Source organism: Grammomys surdaster, unplaced genomic scaffold (assembly GCF_004785775.1).
Source record: "Grammomys surdaster isolate TR1022 unplaced genomic scaffold, NIH_TR_1.0 130, whole genome shotgun sequence".
Lineage (NCBI taxonomy): Eukaryota > Metazoa > Chordata > Mammalia > Rodentia > Muridae > Grammomys > Grammomys surdaster.
In genome coordinates, this window is record NW_021604588.1 from 5,560,627 (window position 1) to 5,577,153 (window position 16,527).

Sequence of the window (16,527 nt, forward strand, 5' to 3'; positions counted from 1 at the left end):
TTGTCTCCACAGCTGAACTCAGCGCCTCAGAGAGGCAGCACAGGACAGTAGAATGAACACTGTATCCAAAGGGACTGTGTTCTACCTTAAGAGGCAGAGCTGAGGCGCAGGGAGCCCCTTGGGTTCCACTCAGCAGACCAAGAACTTCATCTCAGCTCTGCCGTCATCCAACTGTTGGTAGCCAGCTTCAGGAGACTCGGCTGCCTGTCTCTAAGTTCTGTGTCCTCATCTCTAAAATTATATATAGACTGGTCTATAGACTTTGAGGTACTATTATTCAACATATACATCTATTTTCATCAATTATTAACTTTGTTTTAATACTTGGGCAAGTTGCTTTACTGTTTCTGCATTCGTAAAGTTGAAAAGTTTTAGGTAAGGAGGGATCAATAATTCTAGGATCCTTGGCTGATCAAACATGTCCAGATTATTAAGGAAGTTGGAGAAGTCAGAGTGTTAGGATTCAGAGAATGGAATTATTTGAAAAGACTTTGTGTACCTTGGGTGAGGTCTGAACTTTCATCTGTTTCCCAGGGATCCCTGATTGAGCTTATTGTGTTTGCTACGGAGCAAAAGATCTTAGCACGGTTGATTGGTGATGCCTGAGACATTCTGATTGCTACAATTCAGCAAAGGAGAGGGAGACACAGGGATGTGCTAAGCATTCTCCAACACAAAAGGAAGAGCCCTGCAACAAAGGATTGTCCTGACCAAATGTCAGCAGTGCTGAGGTTGAGAAGCCCTTTCTAAAGCATGGGGAACACATCAGCAGGTGTTTGACATGTGGCTAAAATTCTTCATTGGTGAGAAAACGGCAGGCTGCTCTCACAAAGAGTAAGAGGGGCTTCGGAGCTACGCACAGACAAAAGAATGGACATGTGGTTCCATGAACTAAGCATCTGTTGAGACTAGTGCTTGCGGTTGTGTCAAGAGCTGTCCTGGAGGACTAGTTAGAGAGATGCCATAATGCCATCAGAGCAGCTTTGAGATCCTTAGCTAGCCAACCAACCACTAGAGGAAGGGTGCTAGGGGATTAGGAGGAAGGAGTGCTAACGGATCAGGATGGAAAAAAGGATAGTTAGCCAGCTGAAAGAACAGGACCTAAAAGTTCAAGGAGGAAAACAGAAGAAAAGTGGAGCCATACCACTTCCCATGGTAAGCAGTTAGCATGCAAACTGCTAGCTGCAAATGAAGGATGGACCCATACATGGAAATGGACATTTTCATTACTAAAAAACCAACACGGGAGGGGGGGAGTAAACACTGGCTTGTTTGTAGATAACAAAACACTGCAATTATTTCTGTCTAAAGCATTCATCCGAAAGGCAGAAGCAAGAACAAACTTCACTGGAAGGGTCTAAACAAGTGCGGAATTTTTAAAAAGAAAAACATTGTTTGTGGATCACAACCTATAAGGCTGGCTCTCTCAGCCTGACAGTTACTTGTGCTTTTTTCATATTTGCTTCTTGCCAAAGTGAGATGTTTAGTTTTAATAACAAATAAGCTTCACAGGTAGAAGAAGAGGCAAGTGGGGGAGGCTATGAGCAGTAAGTATCAGTCTTTAAAGACCACAATTTGGAGATTACAGTATGAGGCTTGCATTGTAAGAGAAGGAGGTACACAATTCTCTAGAGAGCATCATCACCTCCAATCAACAAAATCATGCTGTCTGCCAAAGTAAGAGAGGGAAAAAATCAACTTAGTCATCTCATGCACTTAGAAACAACATAGCGCAATGCATGTCCCATCACCTGTGGGAGCCTTGGTATTGGCCTTCCTGCTCTCCTGGGTCCCCTTCTGGGCCCATACATGGACCTTATACTCCATGCCTGGTCTCAGGCCAGTCAGGACAGTACTGCTCTTCTCCTTAGGCACTGGAACTTCTCTGGTCTCTCCATCAGCTGAGGTGTAGCTCACCATATATCTGTCAATGTTGGCCTGAACAGGGTCCCAGGAGACACTGAGAGTATTCTCTGTCACCTGGTCAGTCACCAAGTTTTTCGGGCTGTCAATGTCTGAAAGGAAAATGTTTGAAAAGTCTAAGCTTTAACCATGGAAGCCACACACCTCCTTATCTTGCTTTTTATCTTCCAGAACTTTCAGCACAAGGCCAAGTCTCTGCTGGGAGTCAAGGAACAAAGCAGTTTCTGAGTCTCAATTTCAAAGTCAGGCTAGCTATACACTTAACATCTTTTCTTGACTTTTGGCTCCCTAAAATGTAGAAGGAACACTATCTTCATAGTAACATATGGTACATCGAGACAGCCAATTAAACACCTGCCACACTGTCAGGGTACCTAATTTATCATTTTATCAAGGGCTGCTTCTTCAGTGAGCACTCTGAGGGTATTGTCACAAGTATTTCCAAAACCAGACCCTCTACACACAACCCCAAGTCTGCTAAAAGCATCAACACTATGCGATCGTACTTCTCTCAGAGACCTGAGGCAGGCTGACTAGGTTAGGCTGGCTGGCCAGTGAGCCCCACGGATCCACCTGTGTGCCTGCCCAAAGCTGGAATCACAAGTGTGCATTCCCACATGCAGCTTTTTGCTAAGGATCAGACTTAGATTGAACGGCAAGCACTCTACCGGCTGAGCTATCTCTCATGTATCTAGTTGTAGTCTCTGGATTCAGATTCCAACCTGTGGTACCATGCATGCTCAAATCCATACTTTCACACTTCATTCCAACCATGCATCTCTCTGCTTACCTGTGGGAGCCTTGGTGTTGGCCTTCTTGCTTTCTCGATCGCCTTTCTCCGCCCACACGTAAACTTTGTACTCCACACCTGGACTCAGGCCAGTGAGGACGGTGCTCCTCTGGTCCTTTCTCACTGGAACCTGCTTCGTCTCACCATCCACGGAAGTATAGCTTACCACGTACCTGTCGATGTCAGCCTCTACTGGGTCCCATGAGACAGAGAGAGTGTTCTCTGTCACCCGATCAGTCACCAGGTTTTCTGGGCTGTCAATTTCTTTAAGGAAGATACAAAAGAAGAGGGTAAGCTTTATTACTTTCTAGTTCCTAAAAGGCCAAAGGCATGGCCAGAATAATGACTCAATTAACTCCACAGACAGCTATATGCCAGGGACTGCAAGATCTTAAGGCTTTAAGTAGACAAGTGTCAGGTATTCTAAGGATAAACTGCCAGTATGACTGGAAGGGAGAGTTCAGACCATGCCAATATATGGATCAATTCTATAAACTTTTCTTTCTTTAAAGAAATGGCTTTCATAAGCCATTTATAAGCAATTTACCATAAATTACATAGCACTCTCTTGCAGTTTCCTTCTTCCTTGTATCTAAAAGTGAGTATATGTCAATAATCTTCTCCCCTATCCCCCATTCTGCTATGTTCTTTGAGATGAAAAATGTTCTGGAAGTAGGAGCTGTCAGTGCTTTTCTACTGTGTCTAGGGAATGGGGTGAGCTTTAAACCGGTGGTACTGAGGTATAGGCTCATGAGAAGGATCCCAGTAGACTCTACGAATGAAACAGACTAGAACCTGGGCTCTGGTTTTCATGGTTCCTCACTTAGGACAAACATCGTAACTTAAGTTTCTGTCTCTGCCCCTCTACAAAGAAGGAAGGAGCTGACCTTCCTCATAGATAAACTACTGCATGGTGCATGCTTGTAAGGCTTGCTATTAAGAATGGCATGTAAGGTATGGGATATCCCTTTTCCCTCAAAATGTAAGGCCTTAGAGTCAAACAAAACTCTATTATACAACAATATTATACAAACAAAAAGGCATTCCTAAACATGATGTCTTTACCACCTTGCTCTAGGAGTCAGCTCCTCGAGTGTGCTCGCAGAAAGAAAGAGCATCTCAGCCTGCACACCCCAGCTGGCCAGGCCTAGCAGTGACCTCAGTCAAAAAAGTAGTCCCGTGAGACAACTGACCTTAAGGAGCACAGAGATGAGATGTTGTCTGCCATGGAAGGATAAAAGGTCTAACTCCTAATACACTTTAATGTCCCAGCTCCATCCTTGTTATTGTACCACTTCACAGACATGCCTACCATAAAGGACACCTGAGATTATCAACTGCCCAACCTCATCTCATACCTGAGGCCTTTGCACATGTGACTTCCCCATTAGCTCCTACCTGTCCTTCCAGGTTCTCTTCAAGGGTCCCTTCTTAAACATTTTCTTCCTCAAATTGGTTTTGGTCAATGTTTTATCACAGCAACAGAAAGCAAACTGGGACACTTGACATGCATCAATTGCTTTATATGAATCAACTCACTGGGCTGGACAGTTTCATGTCAACTTGACCTAAGCTAAAGTCATCTGAGAGGAGGGAACATCAATTAAGGAAATGCCTACGTAAGAGTGAGCTGTAGGCAAGTCTGTAGGGCATTTCTTAGTTAGTTATTATTGGGGGAGGGCCCAGCTCATTGTGGGTGGTCTGGGCTGGTGGTTCTAGATTCTATAAGAAAGCAGGCTGAACAAGCCATGAGGAGAAAGCCAGTAAGCAGCACTCTCTGTGTCCACTGCATCAAATCCTGCCTCCAGGATCCTACCCTGCTTGAGTTCCTATTCTGACTTCCTTTGATGATGAACTGTGATGTGGAAGTGTAAATTGAATAAACCTCTTCCTTCCCAACTTGATTTTGACCATGATGTTTCATCTCAGCAATAGTAACCCTAACTAAGACACTTATACAACCTTCCCCATATTCCTATAACCAGACACTCCTGAGCCATTTTATAAACCAGAAACTGACCCACCACCACTCAGCTAATAAATGGCAACACTGGGGTTAAATTTTAAATGGTCAAAGGTCTGAAACTGTATTCCTAATTACTATGCATGCTTCTCTGAAGTGATTGTTCAAACACAATCCTTTCCCTCTGAGTTTCTATTAAGTGCTGTGGACGAGCAGGTGGATGCCAATTAGACTGTCATGAATTCAGAGATGACCAATAGAGTGTTCAAACACAAAGATTGGCTGTGCTCTGTCCCAGCATGCCTCAGAACATCTGAAGGCCTGAGCTGAGAAGAACAAGCAGATGCAGTTGGAGATCCTTGTGTATCTAAACGTTTAAGGGAAGTATCAGTCCGTTTGGCAAATGTTGATGTGGGATGCAAACCATTTGTATGGACTGAAGGAGAGCTCCTGAGGCATGCACGCAAACGACTTCTATCACCACTGTCATCTGAGATAAGCATTCAAGTTTATAGTTGGCCCAATGTCTTCAGTTTTCATTAAAAAGTAAAAAAAAAATAAATTACATTTTACTCTACTCTAAGACAGATGTATATGGAATTCCATCCCAAATAAATATGACTACTTCTATCAAATAGTCTTATAGCTCAGTCTGAGGTTAAAATATAAAATAAATCATAAACATGGCATTTGAAATTTTCTTTGGGATAAAAATCTCAGCACTGAGCAGGAAAAGTAGATGCAAAGTCCCACCCCTAACCGAGGAGTTAACTGCAACTCACATCTGCTGGGAAGTAGGAAATCCATTTCCCCATGGGGTGTCACTGAGTACAACAATCACACTCCAAGTAGTCCCTATGCCCAGGGATAGAAGCCAACGCAAACAAACTCCATGGTTTTTGTGAGTTTTGTACTCTATTTTTTTAGTTGGTTTTGGTTTTTGATGTCTTGGGTTCTTTGTTTTATTACTTTTGTGGAGGCTTTTAAGAGAGAGAGAAAGAGCAAGGAGTTGAGTGAACTAGGAGGTGAAGTGGTATGGGTCTGAGATTAGTTGGAAGGGGAAAACAATATCATCAAATAAAAATCAAATATATTGCATAAAAATTTTTAAAAATAATAAAGATCTTTAAAAATTGCTTATGTAAATATTCTCCAACCCCACCAATAAAAGAGTTGATGCCGAGTAGCAATGATCCTCACCTTCAAAAGCAATTTCCTCCTTACCCTGAGGAAACCTACCTCACTCCCATTCGCCCGTTACCTGTGAGGGCCTTGGTGTCTGCTTTCTTGCTTCCTTGGTTGCCCCTCTCAGCCCATACAAAGACTTTGTAGGCCTCTCCTGGCTTCAAGCCTGTGAGAACGGTGCTGCTCTGGTCCTTGGGTACTGCCTTCTCCTTGGTCTCCCCTTCAGGGGAGATATAGCGCACCACATACTTGTCTATGTCAGCCCTCACTGGATCCCAGGAAACAGATGCTGTGTCTTCTGTCACCTGGTTTGTGACCACGTTGGTTGGTCCATCGATTTCTTCATACATAAGAAATAAAATTTAGAGAAACCAGTCACCTGGTAAAATTCACAATCACTTTAAAGTCTAGGTCAGTGGTCTTTCCACAATGCAAAGGGGTCTCTCCTTCAACCATGACAGGTGAATATCTAGCCTCTGCCTTAACCTGAAACTGAGAATAGGTCCCTGGTAAATTTTAAAAAAAAAAACTGTTCTAATTTCAGATCACTGACTACATTAGAGGAAACTCTGTTAGGCACAGCTGATAAACAGACTAATCAATGCTAACACTGACATAGTCGTTTCTGTGAAATATCACTCCTTTAACGTGTCTACTGTAAGTACAGGTGGGATGTCTCTAAGTCATTTGCAGGCGACCACTCAGCAACTATTCAAGAACAGTTATCCCTTCTCTTCTCAATTCCCCTGAAATCAAAACAACTGACCTCCTTGTCTATTTATTCCTCTCAAATTAAAGTTTCTTGACAGGGCACTTATCGTCTATCTATACAATGTTTCTTTCTTTTCCAAAATAAAAGTGCCAAAAATGTAACTTATTTACCCCACAACAATGACCAGGAATATGATGGCATTCAGCGGTTATTGATAAATAAAACAGCCAGGAGTCTTTGTTGAGGTCAATGGTGTTCAGAACAATTTACCAACGGTATCCTGGACACATACATGCTTCTCAAAAACACACCCTGTACCTGTGGTCTGAGGAAGCCCCTTACTAAATTCTGCCAACACTAGGTCCCTGCCAAGTACAACCAGCAGAGATTCCACTTCAGGAAGTGTAAAATAAGCCCAAGCATGTCTTAGCTTCTTTCAGGGACTTTTGTTTGCATATTTGTTTGTTTGTTTGGTTGGTTGGTTGGTTGGTTGGTTGGTCTTGTTTTATGCTTGGGGAGTTAAGAGAGTTCTTCAGAAACAGAATCTTACTATATAACTCAGCCTGGCTTGACCTCACAATCCTTGTATCTCAACTTTCTGAATGCTGGGATTAGAAACAAGTATCACCACATATACACATATCTCCCTGATTGTGATGGGACACGCCTGTAATTCCTGCACTTAGAAGCAGAAGGATCATGGGTGCAAGATAAACCTGGGCTATGCATGAAGTTCAACACCAAACTGAACCACTGAGTAAAGCCTTACCTAAAAAATATAATAATTTAGTATAAACACATAGACAAAACTTTTACGTGATTCCAATATACATCCAAGAATGAGGACTTCCATGTTAAGTCCAATTATCTCCATTCTATGCATGTTAAATAATGTCCTTAGCCAATATTTATACTTATTAGTTTTTACCTTCTTAAAGTTCTATATTTAATCTTTTGTCTAATATGCTCACTTTTCTGTCCATTTTTTCTGACACTGGAGAATTTTATAAGCAAGCAATCAATACACATTCATCAAGGTCACTGGTAAAGATGTCAAACAGAACAATGGTAAGACATGACCCTAGAATGTCCTCTGTATACGGATCTACATCCTTTCAACTAAAAAAGCCACAGAACAACTTCTTGGTCTAAGGCAGCTAAATTCTTCTCCTCCCTGTGCCGATCTATTCTTGGTCTCTCAACCAAGGATTTTTCAGAGAGAAGTTATAATTTCACATAGTCTCATTTTTCAACCTTAGCTACAGTGCACCTTTACCAAACATAAGGGCAGTGTTTTATTTGCAAGGAAAGATGAAATGTGCTCCATTACCAGAGGCAGTTCATATTTCATTTAGTAAGTCAACTGCTATTTACTAAGCACACACCAAGGGTCACAGTGCTTTCCATACATTAGTTACCAAATCTCATGGTGAAAACACAAGGCATTCACCAGGTCCCTCAGAAGTTAGGAAACTAATAAAGTCTTCCCCTCTTAGAGGAGTAAGCACACACTAGGCCCAGACAGGTTAGATAACTACTGTAAGATCAATAGTAATAAATATTAGCGACTGTCACTCCACTAACAATCTTTGTCTATCTGCAGCTGAGGATCAGTAGTGGTGTTTGTCAAATTGTGGCCAATTCTTCTGTTCCAATTCAACATACAAAAGTGTTGTGCCTTGCACCCCATGATAGAACCTACAATCTTTTCAGAAATAATAAAGCTAAAATGGAGTCTCTTGGGTAGATCCAATACAATATAACTAGCATCTTCTGAATCTATGTGGAATAATCACTAACAATTTCGGGTGGAATAAAATATGCTCTGAAAGGCTACTGTAACCTGAAATAACATAGGAGCAGTAGATTAGAACTTGGGGAGAATACTAAAGAGAAAAACAGTCTTGGGCTGTTGGAATACTAGGCATATCTCGTGGGCAAAGGGAACTCCATGGAATGAGAGAGGGAGGATCTGGATGCAGAAGCCTGCAGAACCCCAATGCCAACATCAGGAGGCTCTAAGAGATTGTTCAGAAGAAATCACACATGAAACAGAGAGGATTTCTTCTCTTGCCCCTTTCCCCAATGTCTCTGTGCTTGCTAGGGAGAGATGCTGACACCACCCCCCAAGGCCATAGCTCAGTCTGGGCAATAGTGATGAAAGGTGACTCACCCACATCTACAAAGTCTAGCATCCTAGCTATGCCTATTACTCTGGCACCTTGCCCCAGTCAGTACTTAGCCTGTAGCATCTGGCCTTTCTGCATAGGCCAGTGGATGAGTAGGGTCAGAACTGTCTATGTGCACTGAGAGATCCAACCTGGCTAGTGCTGGAGCTTGTGTTCCCTAAGCATCAGCCTCAGAACACTGAAGAGGTGGAGTCGTTGCCAAGGAAAACCCTAAGCAAACCCTCTAGAATCATTTGCCCTTTGTTTAAAAAACATTAACTTCATAAGTCACATAATCTAGCTAAAGACAGTTTCCATTAGCTTTGCCGTAGAAAACATCCAGTGCATTGTTGTAATGCTAACAGTTGCCTAGGTTGCTTTTCAAGGACCTGAGGAACACTTTGCTGGGAATATCAACTCTCTGTGCATGTGTCTGATGGGTGACTGAAATAGGATGGAGAGTCTTGCTGTATCTGCCTTCATTCTGTGTTTGTCTTCTTTTTTTGCTTTAACCTTTGAGTCAGATTCTACTCTGCTCTGCATGTAGACATGTTGATCATTTGAGAAAAGCTTTGCCTAAAGCTATAATGCAGGACTAACTTGACCTAGACCTTGCTAAGTCTCTTTTTCTCCTTCAGGGTTTAAAAACAACAACAACAAAAAATTATCAGATGCCACATGAAAACAAGAGACGATGAAAAGAGGAGGCATCTGAGTTTCTGAAAGAGCTCCACTTGTTCAGAGAAAAGACAGTAGCACCTTCGTTGGATGGGGGGGGCTCTCTCCCTCATTGGTCTGGTCCTATGTCTGTAACTCCTCAACTCCCTAGCCTCCTGAATGTTTTCAAGTAAAATTTCCTATTTTCTCATCCTTCAGTCACTGAAAAAAACCTTTCTTTCATTGTAGTACCCATCTTCCCAACATTGGGTTTTCTTCAGGGTGAGCTTCCAGATCCGAGTTAGGGAACAGTAGAGCCTAAAGCCTAAATAAATAAATAAATAAATAAATAAATAAATAAATAAATAAATCTTGGTTATGAACACCAGGAAAGAAAAATCAATCTAGATCTATATATAGAATAGGTCTAGATCTAGAAGCTTAACCACAGAAAGTCCATCTAGAGACAGAACCAGCCTAGAACTCAGTGATTTCTGTCTCCTTCCCCAACCCCCTTTTTCTCAACTCCTTAGCAGCATAGACTAGAAGGAGGGAATCCTCACAGAGCTGTGATCCCTGATCATTCACAGGGTGAAACAAAGATAGCAGCCAGATACTGACATCTGAAAATGAAAAGTAGATCCCATGGATGGACCCCACACACTCACAAAATTGCATGAAGCCAGCACTGCAAGACCAAAACCTCCCTGTCTGCCACAAGGAGGTGTGGGAAACATTAAGTCGTTTTTCCATGCAACAAAATCTTCCAGTAGCTGTCATGGTGGGCCAAATCCTAGATGAACTACAGCTGTAGCCACATTTACAAAACAGGATCTCTCCAACCTGGTCCCAGAGTCCTCCTTCAGCTACCACTTCCTGCCTGCTGCACACTGGCAGTCCTCATTGATCTCTATTGGCCTTGTCCTTTTTGTGATATTAGTTCCATAAAAGGATGACTGGAGAGGAGGAGGGAGGAAGATGGTAATTTGTTAACAACTATGGGTGAAACTAATAGTAAGATCTCCACCTAGTCTTGAGTGTCACATAGAAACTTTGACTTAAATATAGTCACTGACAAGAGCCACCACACCCTGTCTCCTTGAAAGCTTTCAGAAGTATTAAAACTGACACTGCTCTCTTACTCCAAAGTATTCCCAACTCTGCATAATCCCAAAGCATGACAGGGAAACAGAAAAACTTCTGGGGATGGGAGAAGGGAAAGGTGCGGTCACCACACACCCCCGTGGTAAGGATTGCCTGTGGGGAGACAGTATCACTTTTCCTGAGAGAGATATGAAACTGGAGAATTCAAACAACTAATGAACCTTGTTTAAGGACAAAATGTTAGTGGCCTTTGAATTCAACCATATCCAATTGTTCATTTTCTGTAAACCTGAGGGGTTGTTTTTTTTTTTTTTTCAAAAAAAGACTCTCAAAAAAGTTGTGAACAGAGTTTACAATCCAAAGATCATGATTTTGTTTTGATCTAAGGTACAGCAATACTTTCTTGGACCTTTTTGACTTAAACTTTTCTTCTCAGCACTCCCTTAGCTCATTTATAAACCTGTAGAATATACTCATAAAACAGCTTATACTCTCACTGAGAGATAAAACAGTTCTTGAATTAAAAAATAAGTATACTAGAACATTTTAATTCAATGTTTTAATTTTAGATTTTTATATTTAAATACAGATCATGTTCTTTGACAAATCTGATCTCAAAATCCTTTGTAGGTACAGTTAAATACTTATTATTCTCTGTCTCTTGAGAAGCCTATACCTATCCCTTTAGTGTGTTCTATCCTTTCCCTAATAAAGCCTAGTTTGCTTCATTGTTTTGTCCTCAAATTTTTTTTCTGCAGCATAATTCAAAGTCCTGGTTGTAGCAGAAGGAGCAGGGGTTCTTGGGAGAATGCCTCAAGCTGCATAATTATCAGTGTGGAATTTCATCTTTTGTTGCCTGTGATAATCCAGTCTCTCTTACCTACTGTCAGTGTAGACTCAGTGTTAAGCACATATGTGTTCCTTCCCAGAATTTTATAAATGTATTCTTGGCACTCTATGTTCCACCCACATATTTTCGATTGCTATTTAGCCATGTTGCTAATAGTCAAAGGAATTTGTCGAAGAACCTGGTCAGGGTTTTGTTTTGTTTCTGTCTAGCAGCTGTAACAGCTCAATAAACTCTTTTATTTGGAGACCCTTCAGTTTTAAGAGTTTTGTTTTAACAAGTGCCACTGGTTGACTTGTTAAATGGAAAATAACTGAGCTGCATTCTTCCCTTCCTCGTACGTATATGCTGCTCTTAAATCCCAGTACTCTTTCTCATCTTGCAAGGAACAAAATATTTGGAGAAAACAAAAATTTTAATCTCCTAAATTAACTCATAGTCTCAACCAGGTCTGGCCTGACCTCAGAAGCTATAGTATCTTTTTCTTTTTTTTATTTTAGTAGTGCACACACCATAGATTTATTTCAAATCCAGTAAAGTATCTCATCCTGATGTTCAGCTATAATTGACAATAAAAACACTTCTCAGATGCTAATAGTCTAGTTGGGATAATATACTTGAAAGGTTAACTACCAATTCAATGGCACATGCAATTAATTGCTGTAAGAACTCAGAGGCTGTGACATTTAATGTGACTATAAAAGGATTTCATCAAGAACTACAAGTTTTGTTACCAGGATAAGTAGCAGTGTAGGCCAGTAAGGGTGGATCTTCCCTCCTGATCATGCTTTGGACTTTACATCCCCTTTTCCCTGGGTAACATTAGGAAGGAAAGCTCCACAATTAACCTCCTTGGGGTTTAAAATAACACATGAAAAGATGGAGGTATCAGTACTTCCCTGGATCCCATTAAGGGAAAGCATAGCACGATCCCCTGGTCAAAAGAATGGAATCTGAGTTTCACCTCTTTTCCTGAGTGTTCTAGGTGGAGACTGACATTCTTATGGGCTGAAAAGATCAGAGTACGCTATTGTTTCTCCCCTAAATGTTAAGCCACTGGACCCCATAGACCTCCTGACTAAGAGTTTAGCCCACAGGAAAGCTGATTCAGCCGAACATACAAGGAAATGAGAGGAATAATTACCTACCAGTCTCTGCTAAATCTCTGCCTGCTTTTAAGTTCAGACTAAAAAAAACCAAAAACTTTTCCTTTTTCATTCATTCATTTTCTTTTTTTTAATTACTTGTTAATACCAACCAACATCTGGCATTATGAGCTTTGTCACCGTTCCACTGAAGCACCTCTCTCCTTCTACCGTGCAGCTGCTCGCCAGGGTGCACTGCTGAATATGCCAGCTCTCTTAGACCCTGAACTCTCTTCCTCTTCTCCATCCACTCCTCCCACAGCTGTTGAGGTTTACAACTGGCCTCCCTATTGATGATGTTTCAAATTCTATAAGGCAGTCCTCCGGTTTCCTCCTGAACCCACTTTTAAATTCTGATCCTTCAGTCCAAATCTAATAGTATTTTTAGTAGGTACTATCAGAAGTGAATTGACTTGTATGACAACCAGTTGGAGAATTGCTAGCTATATGAAGAATAATCCAAACACACACACACACACTCATGACCAACTGTTGTGTGTTGTGTTGATTGTGTAAGAGGAGAAAACATATTCACCTCTCAAGTGAAGGATCAACTAGAAAGCATTTTGCTTCTGTGGCTAAGCACTAAGGCTTAGAGGTGAGCATCCTTCTTTCAAACCCAGCTTTGCCATTTCCTGACTGGAAGATCTTGACCTTCACCTTTTCAAGTCTTAGTTTGTATAGGCATATGACCTAAAAATAACAGTAGTAGCTCATCCATAGACTAACTGTGAGAACTAAATGACAAAAGGCATGAAAAACGCTGAGGGAATTTGCTGCCTGGCATGTAGCAACCTTTCAATTGATCTATAACCTCTCAATCAAGCCAGAGAGAAAGCTTTCAGAAGCAAGGGAAGCACTTGTCATTTTCTGACTCACTCAAATGTCTCATCAAGCATTTAGGCAGGCTACCCAGTCCATCTTGTCTGGATCATAAATTAAATTACATCTCTTCATTATAATTAGCCAGCTCTCTAACTCCAACCACTCAGCCTCATTACTATATCAGCCCACCTAGCTACTTCTAAGACTGAGCTGGAAAGAACAAAACCACCCTTTAAGAAAAACTCAAATTTTAAAGATTCCTGTTTTGCAGGCTCAAATCACCAGCCTCTTCCAGGTCTCAATCTGTGTAGGCAGGAGGTGCACAGTTCGATATGCATTTAAGCCTACGATGTTTTCAAATTCCATTCTGGTTGATATTTGACAAATTACTGCTGCACAACATCTTATAAGTATTCTCAATAGACAAATGCTAACTGTACCATGACTCCCATGTGAGAGTCTTAAACATCACCTATTTCAGAACAGATTGCTTGAGTGTGAACATCAGGAACAAATACATGACATATAGTCTAGCTCATCTGTCTTTGGAGAATGCAATTCTGTATGCCTATTAAGTGCCTTGAGACAATAATGATCCAGTGATTGAAGCAATTAACATCAGAAGAAAGGCACCAGGGATAGTCTCTCCCCTTCACTCCAAGATCCCAAGGAAAAATTTTCCCAGGCAAGAAAAGAAGTAAAACAGGAGAGATTTGCTTTTATTCTTCTGCCCCTCAGTGTAGATGCCCATCTAGGGAGCTGTAGCACCTCTCCATGGAAATCCTGGAGCTGTCACACAGAGACAAGAAAAATCTGAAAGTGTGAAGACAATAAAACCTCCATACCTGTCCTTCCATTCAGGAGAATTGGTTTTCCCTCCAGATCACCTCTTATGGGCACAACTGTGATTTTATATTCTGTTCCAGGCTGCAGACCTAGAAAACAAAAAAAAAAAAGCAGCCAACATGAGTGTGAAGACAGGCTCCAGACCCCATTCCACTCAGCTTCTACCTGGGTTCTCTTGCAGAGGGTAAGACTTATGCTAACCCCAAAGCTAAAAATCAAGGCAAGTAACAAGCCTTGGGATCAGCAGAATGATGGGGAACAGATGGCATCGAGTCCTTGGGGCTCCTGCTCTTTGTTGGCTATTGAGTATTTATTTCCCAATTTTATTTATAGTCCAAATGTTTTCCAGCTCCTAACAACCAGATTCACTCAAAACTTCGTTCTTATAATAGAAGAAAGACGGGAATCTGGACCAAGTCATCTCCCTGTGGAAACAGCTTGAGTGGTGTTCCTCATGACACAACTATTCAGACTCCACTAGCAAAATGAAAACAGACAGTCACATCTATGAAGCCTGCACTCTCATTCTCCTCTCCACTAACATGGAGAGCTACAAGCTCTTCTCTGGAAACAGAGCTGAGGAAGTAGGCAGCAGAGTGAGGACCCAGAGGATGCACCATGAGGCTAATGAGCCTGAGCATCTTCCGTTTAGATGGCTTCTTATAATGGCCTGTGGTATTCATGACTGTACTTTTCTCACAGAAGACCTTGAAAAGTGTAGAAACTTCAAGTATTACAAAACTTAGTCTATCCTTGCATCCCTATTTACCAAGTTCTAAGTCTCAGTAGAACTGGTTCAGTCATCTAAGAAGAGGTTTCCGACCCTGTGGGTATGTTACTCACCAAATCAACTCTCTTTTATTCTCTCTCTCTCTCTCTCTCTCTCTCTCTCTCTCTCTCTCTCTCTCTCTCCCTCAATATCTTCCTTTCTTCCAACCCTCTCCCAACATTCCTCCAAAAGAAGCACATGTATACACCATCAAATGTATCCTAAAATATACATAGGCCCTCAAAAAATATGCTGACTTGGAAGGACACTTGAGACATACACTGTAAATGAAGTGTCCTGGGATTGCAGCCCTTAAATGCTGGCACAGAGACAGCAGTCCACTGGAGCAGGCTTATATCTGGGTGTCTAGAATCAAGTGTGGTTCCTAAGGCCTGGTGTGCACTGTCTCCCTCCATCTTTGCTTCTACAGCGAACATCTGGAATCTCCAAGTATAGACTCTTACCAGTGATGTCATATCTACTCTTGGGATCATGGCTCTTGGGCACAGTGACCTCCGTCACTTCCTGCCCTGTTAAGGGGCCATACCGAAGCTTGTAATAGTCCACCTCAGTCAGGGGGTTCTCCCACTCCACATCAAGGGATGTCTCAGTCTCTTCATTTACCCAGGCTGTGCCCACCACAGCAAGATCTAGAGCAGAGATCACAGAAGACAAGAGAAAATGGTTGAGTACAGAGGTCACAAAGGTCTGAAACAGTCCATTGGCCACTAGTTAGCCTCCTTTCTTGACACACTGAGAGCTGGCTTCCGTTAAGGATATAGTCTTGGAGCTCCCCCAGGTAACAGCTGGTTGTTGCTCTTGGCAATCTCCACAGAAAGCAGACTCTTCCTAGAAATACTCCACTTCTCATCCCACTGTGCACCATGCAGCTCCTTCCATACAGACTCTGACCAAGCTGGAGCTGCTCCTCTCGAGCCAGTATCCAAAACGTCCAGCCCAAGGCTCAGCCGCTCTTAATGGGTGTTCTTCCTTTAGCAACAGAGTCCCTGTCCTTGGCAATAGCCATGGGAATAGATGCATGTAAAACTGGGACAATACATTTTAACTTTTCAAAATATAACATTTCTAAGGCAACTAGATCCTTCCTCTAGCTCCCAAATTAGAGTGCACTGTACTCATATGCTCTATACATTAACCCAAAACAAAACTGCAAAGTAGGTGATTTTTAACTGGGTCTTTCTCTTCATCTTCCCCGAACTTTCTATCAAATTATAATGCTTTCATAAGGTCCCTAGTGTATTCACACTGCCTTGTTACTCTGTTCTTTAAAGGACACTCATCATATGCCTTTGTTCACAGTAAAATGCAAAGGGCTAAACATTTGTCCTACCAATTGGGAAATGACCCTAAAATTTTAATTCAAATGAATGGCACTCTAAGGGAAAAACTTTTGGAAGGGGTCAACTGAGGGCTTTTGTGAACGTTTAGAATTGCAATAGCTGTTTCCCGGGCTGATAGAGCTTGCTCTTAAAGTATAAGACAGAAAAAGAAAGAAGGAAAGAAAGAAAGAAAGAAAGAAAGAAAGAAAGAAAGAAAGAAAGAAAGAAAGAGAGAAAGAAGAAAGAAAGAAAG

At 41.7% G+C, this 16,527-nt stretch overlaps 1 protein-coding gene across 1 annotated transcript in view; it reads right to left on the reverse strand.

The window, feature by feature from the left end:
• Tnn (tenascin N) overlaps positions 1–16,527 on the reverse strand; it is a 61,806-nt gene that overhangs the window by 31,926 nt on the left and 13,353 nt on the right. The window contains exons 5-9 of the mRNA XM_028759836.1: positions 15,399–15,584; positions 14,165–14,254; positions 5,938–6,201; positions 2,714–2,977; positions 1,752–2,015 (exon numbers count right to left, since the gene is read on the reverse strand). Of these exons, the coding sequence (XP_028615669.1) occupies positions 1,752–2,015; positions 2,714–2,977; positions 5,938–6,201; positions 14,165–14,254; positions 15,399–15,584 (1,068 nt within the window). The remainder of the gene's footprint in view (positions 1–1,751; positions 2,016–2,713; positions 2,978–5,937; positions 6,202–14,164; positions 14,255–15,398; positions 15,585–16,527) is intronic.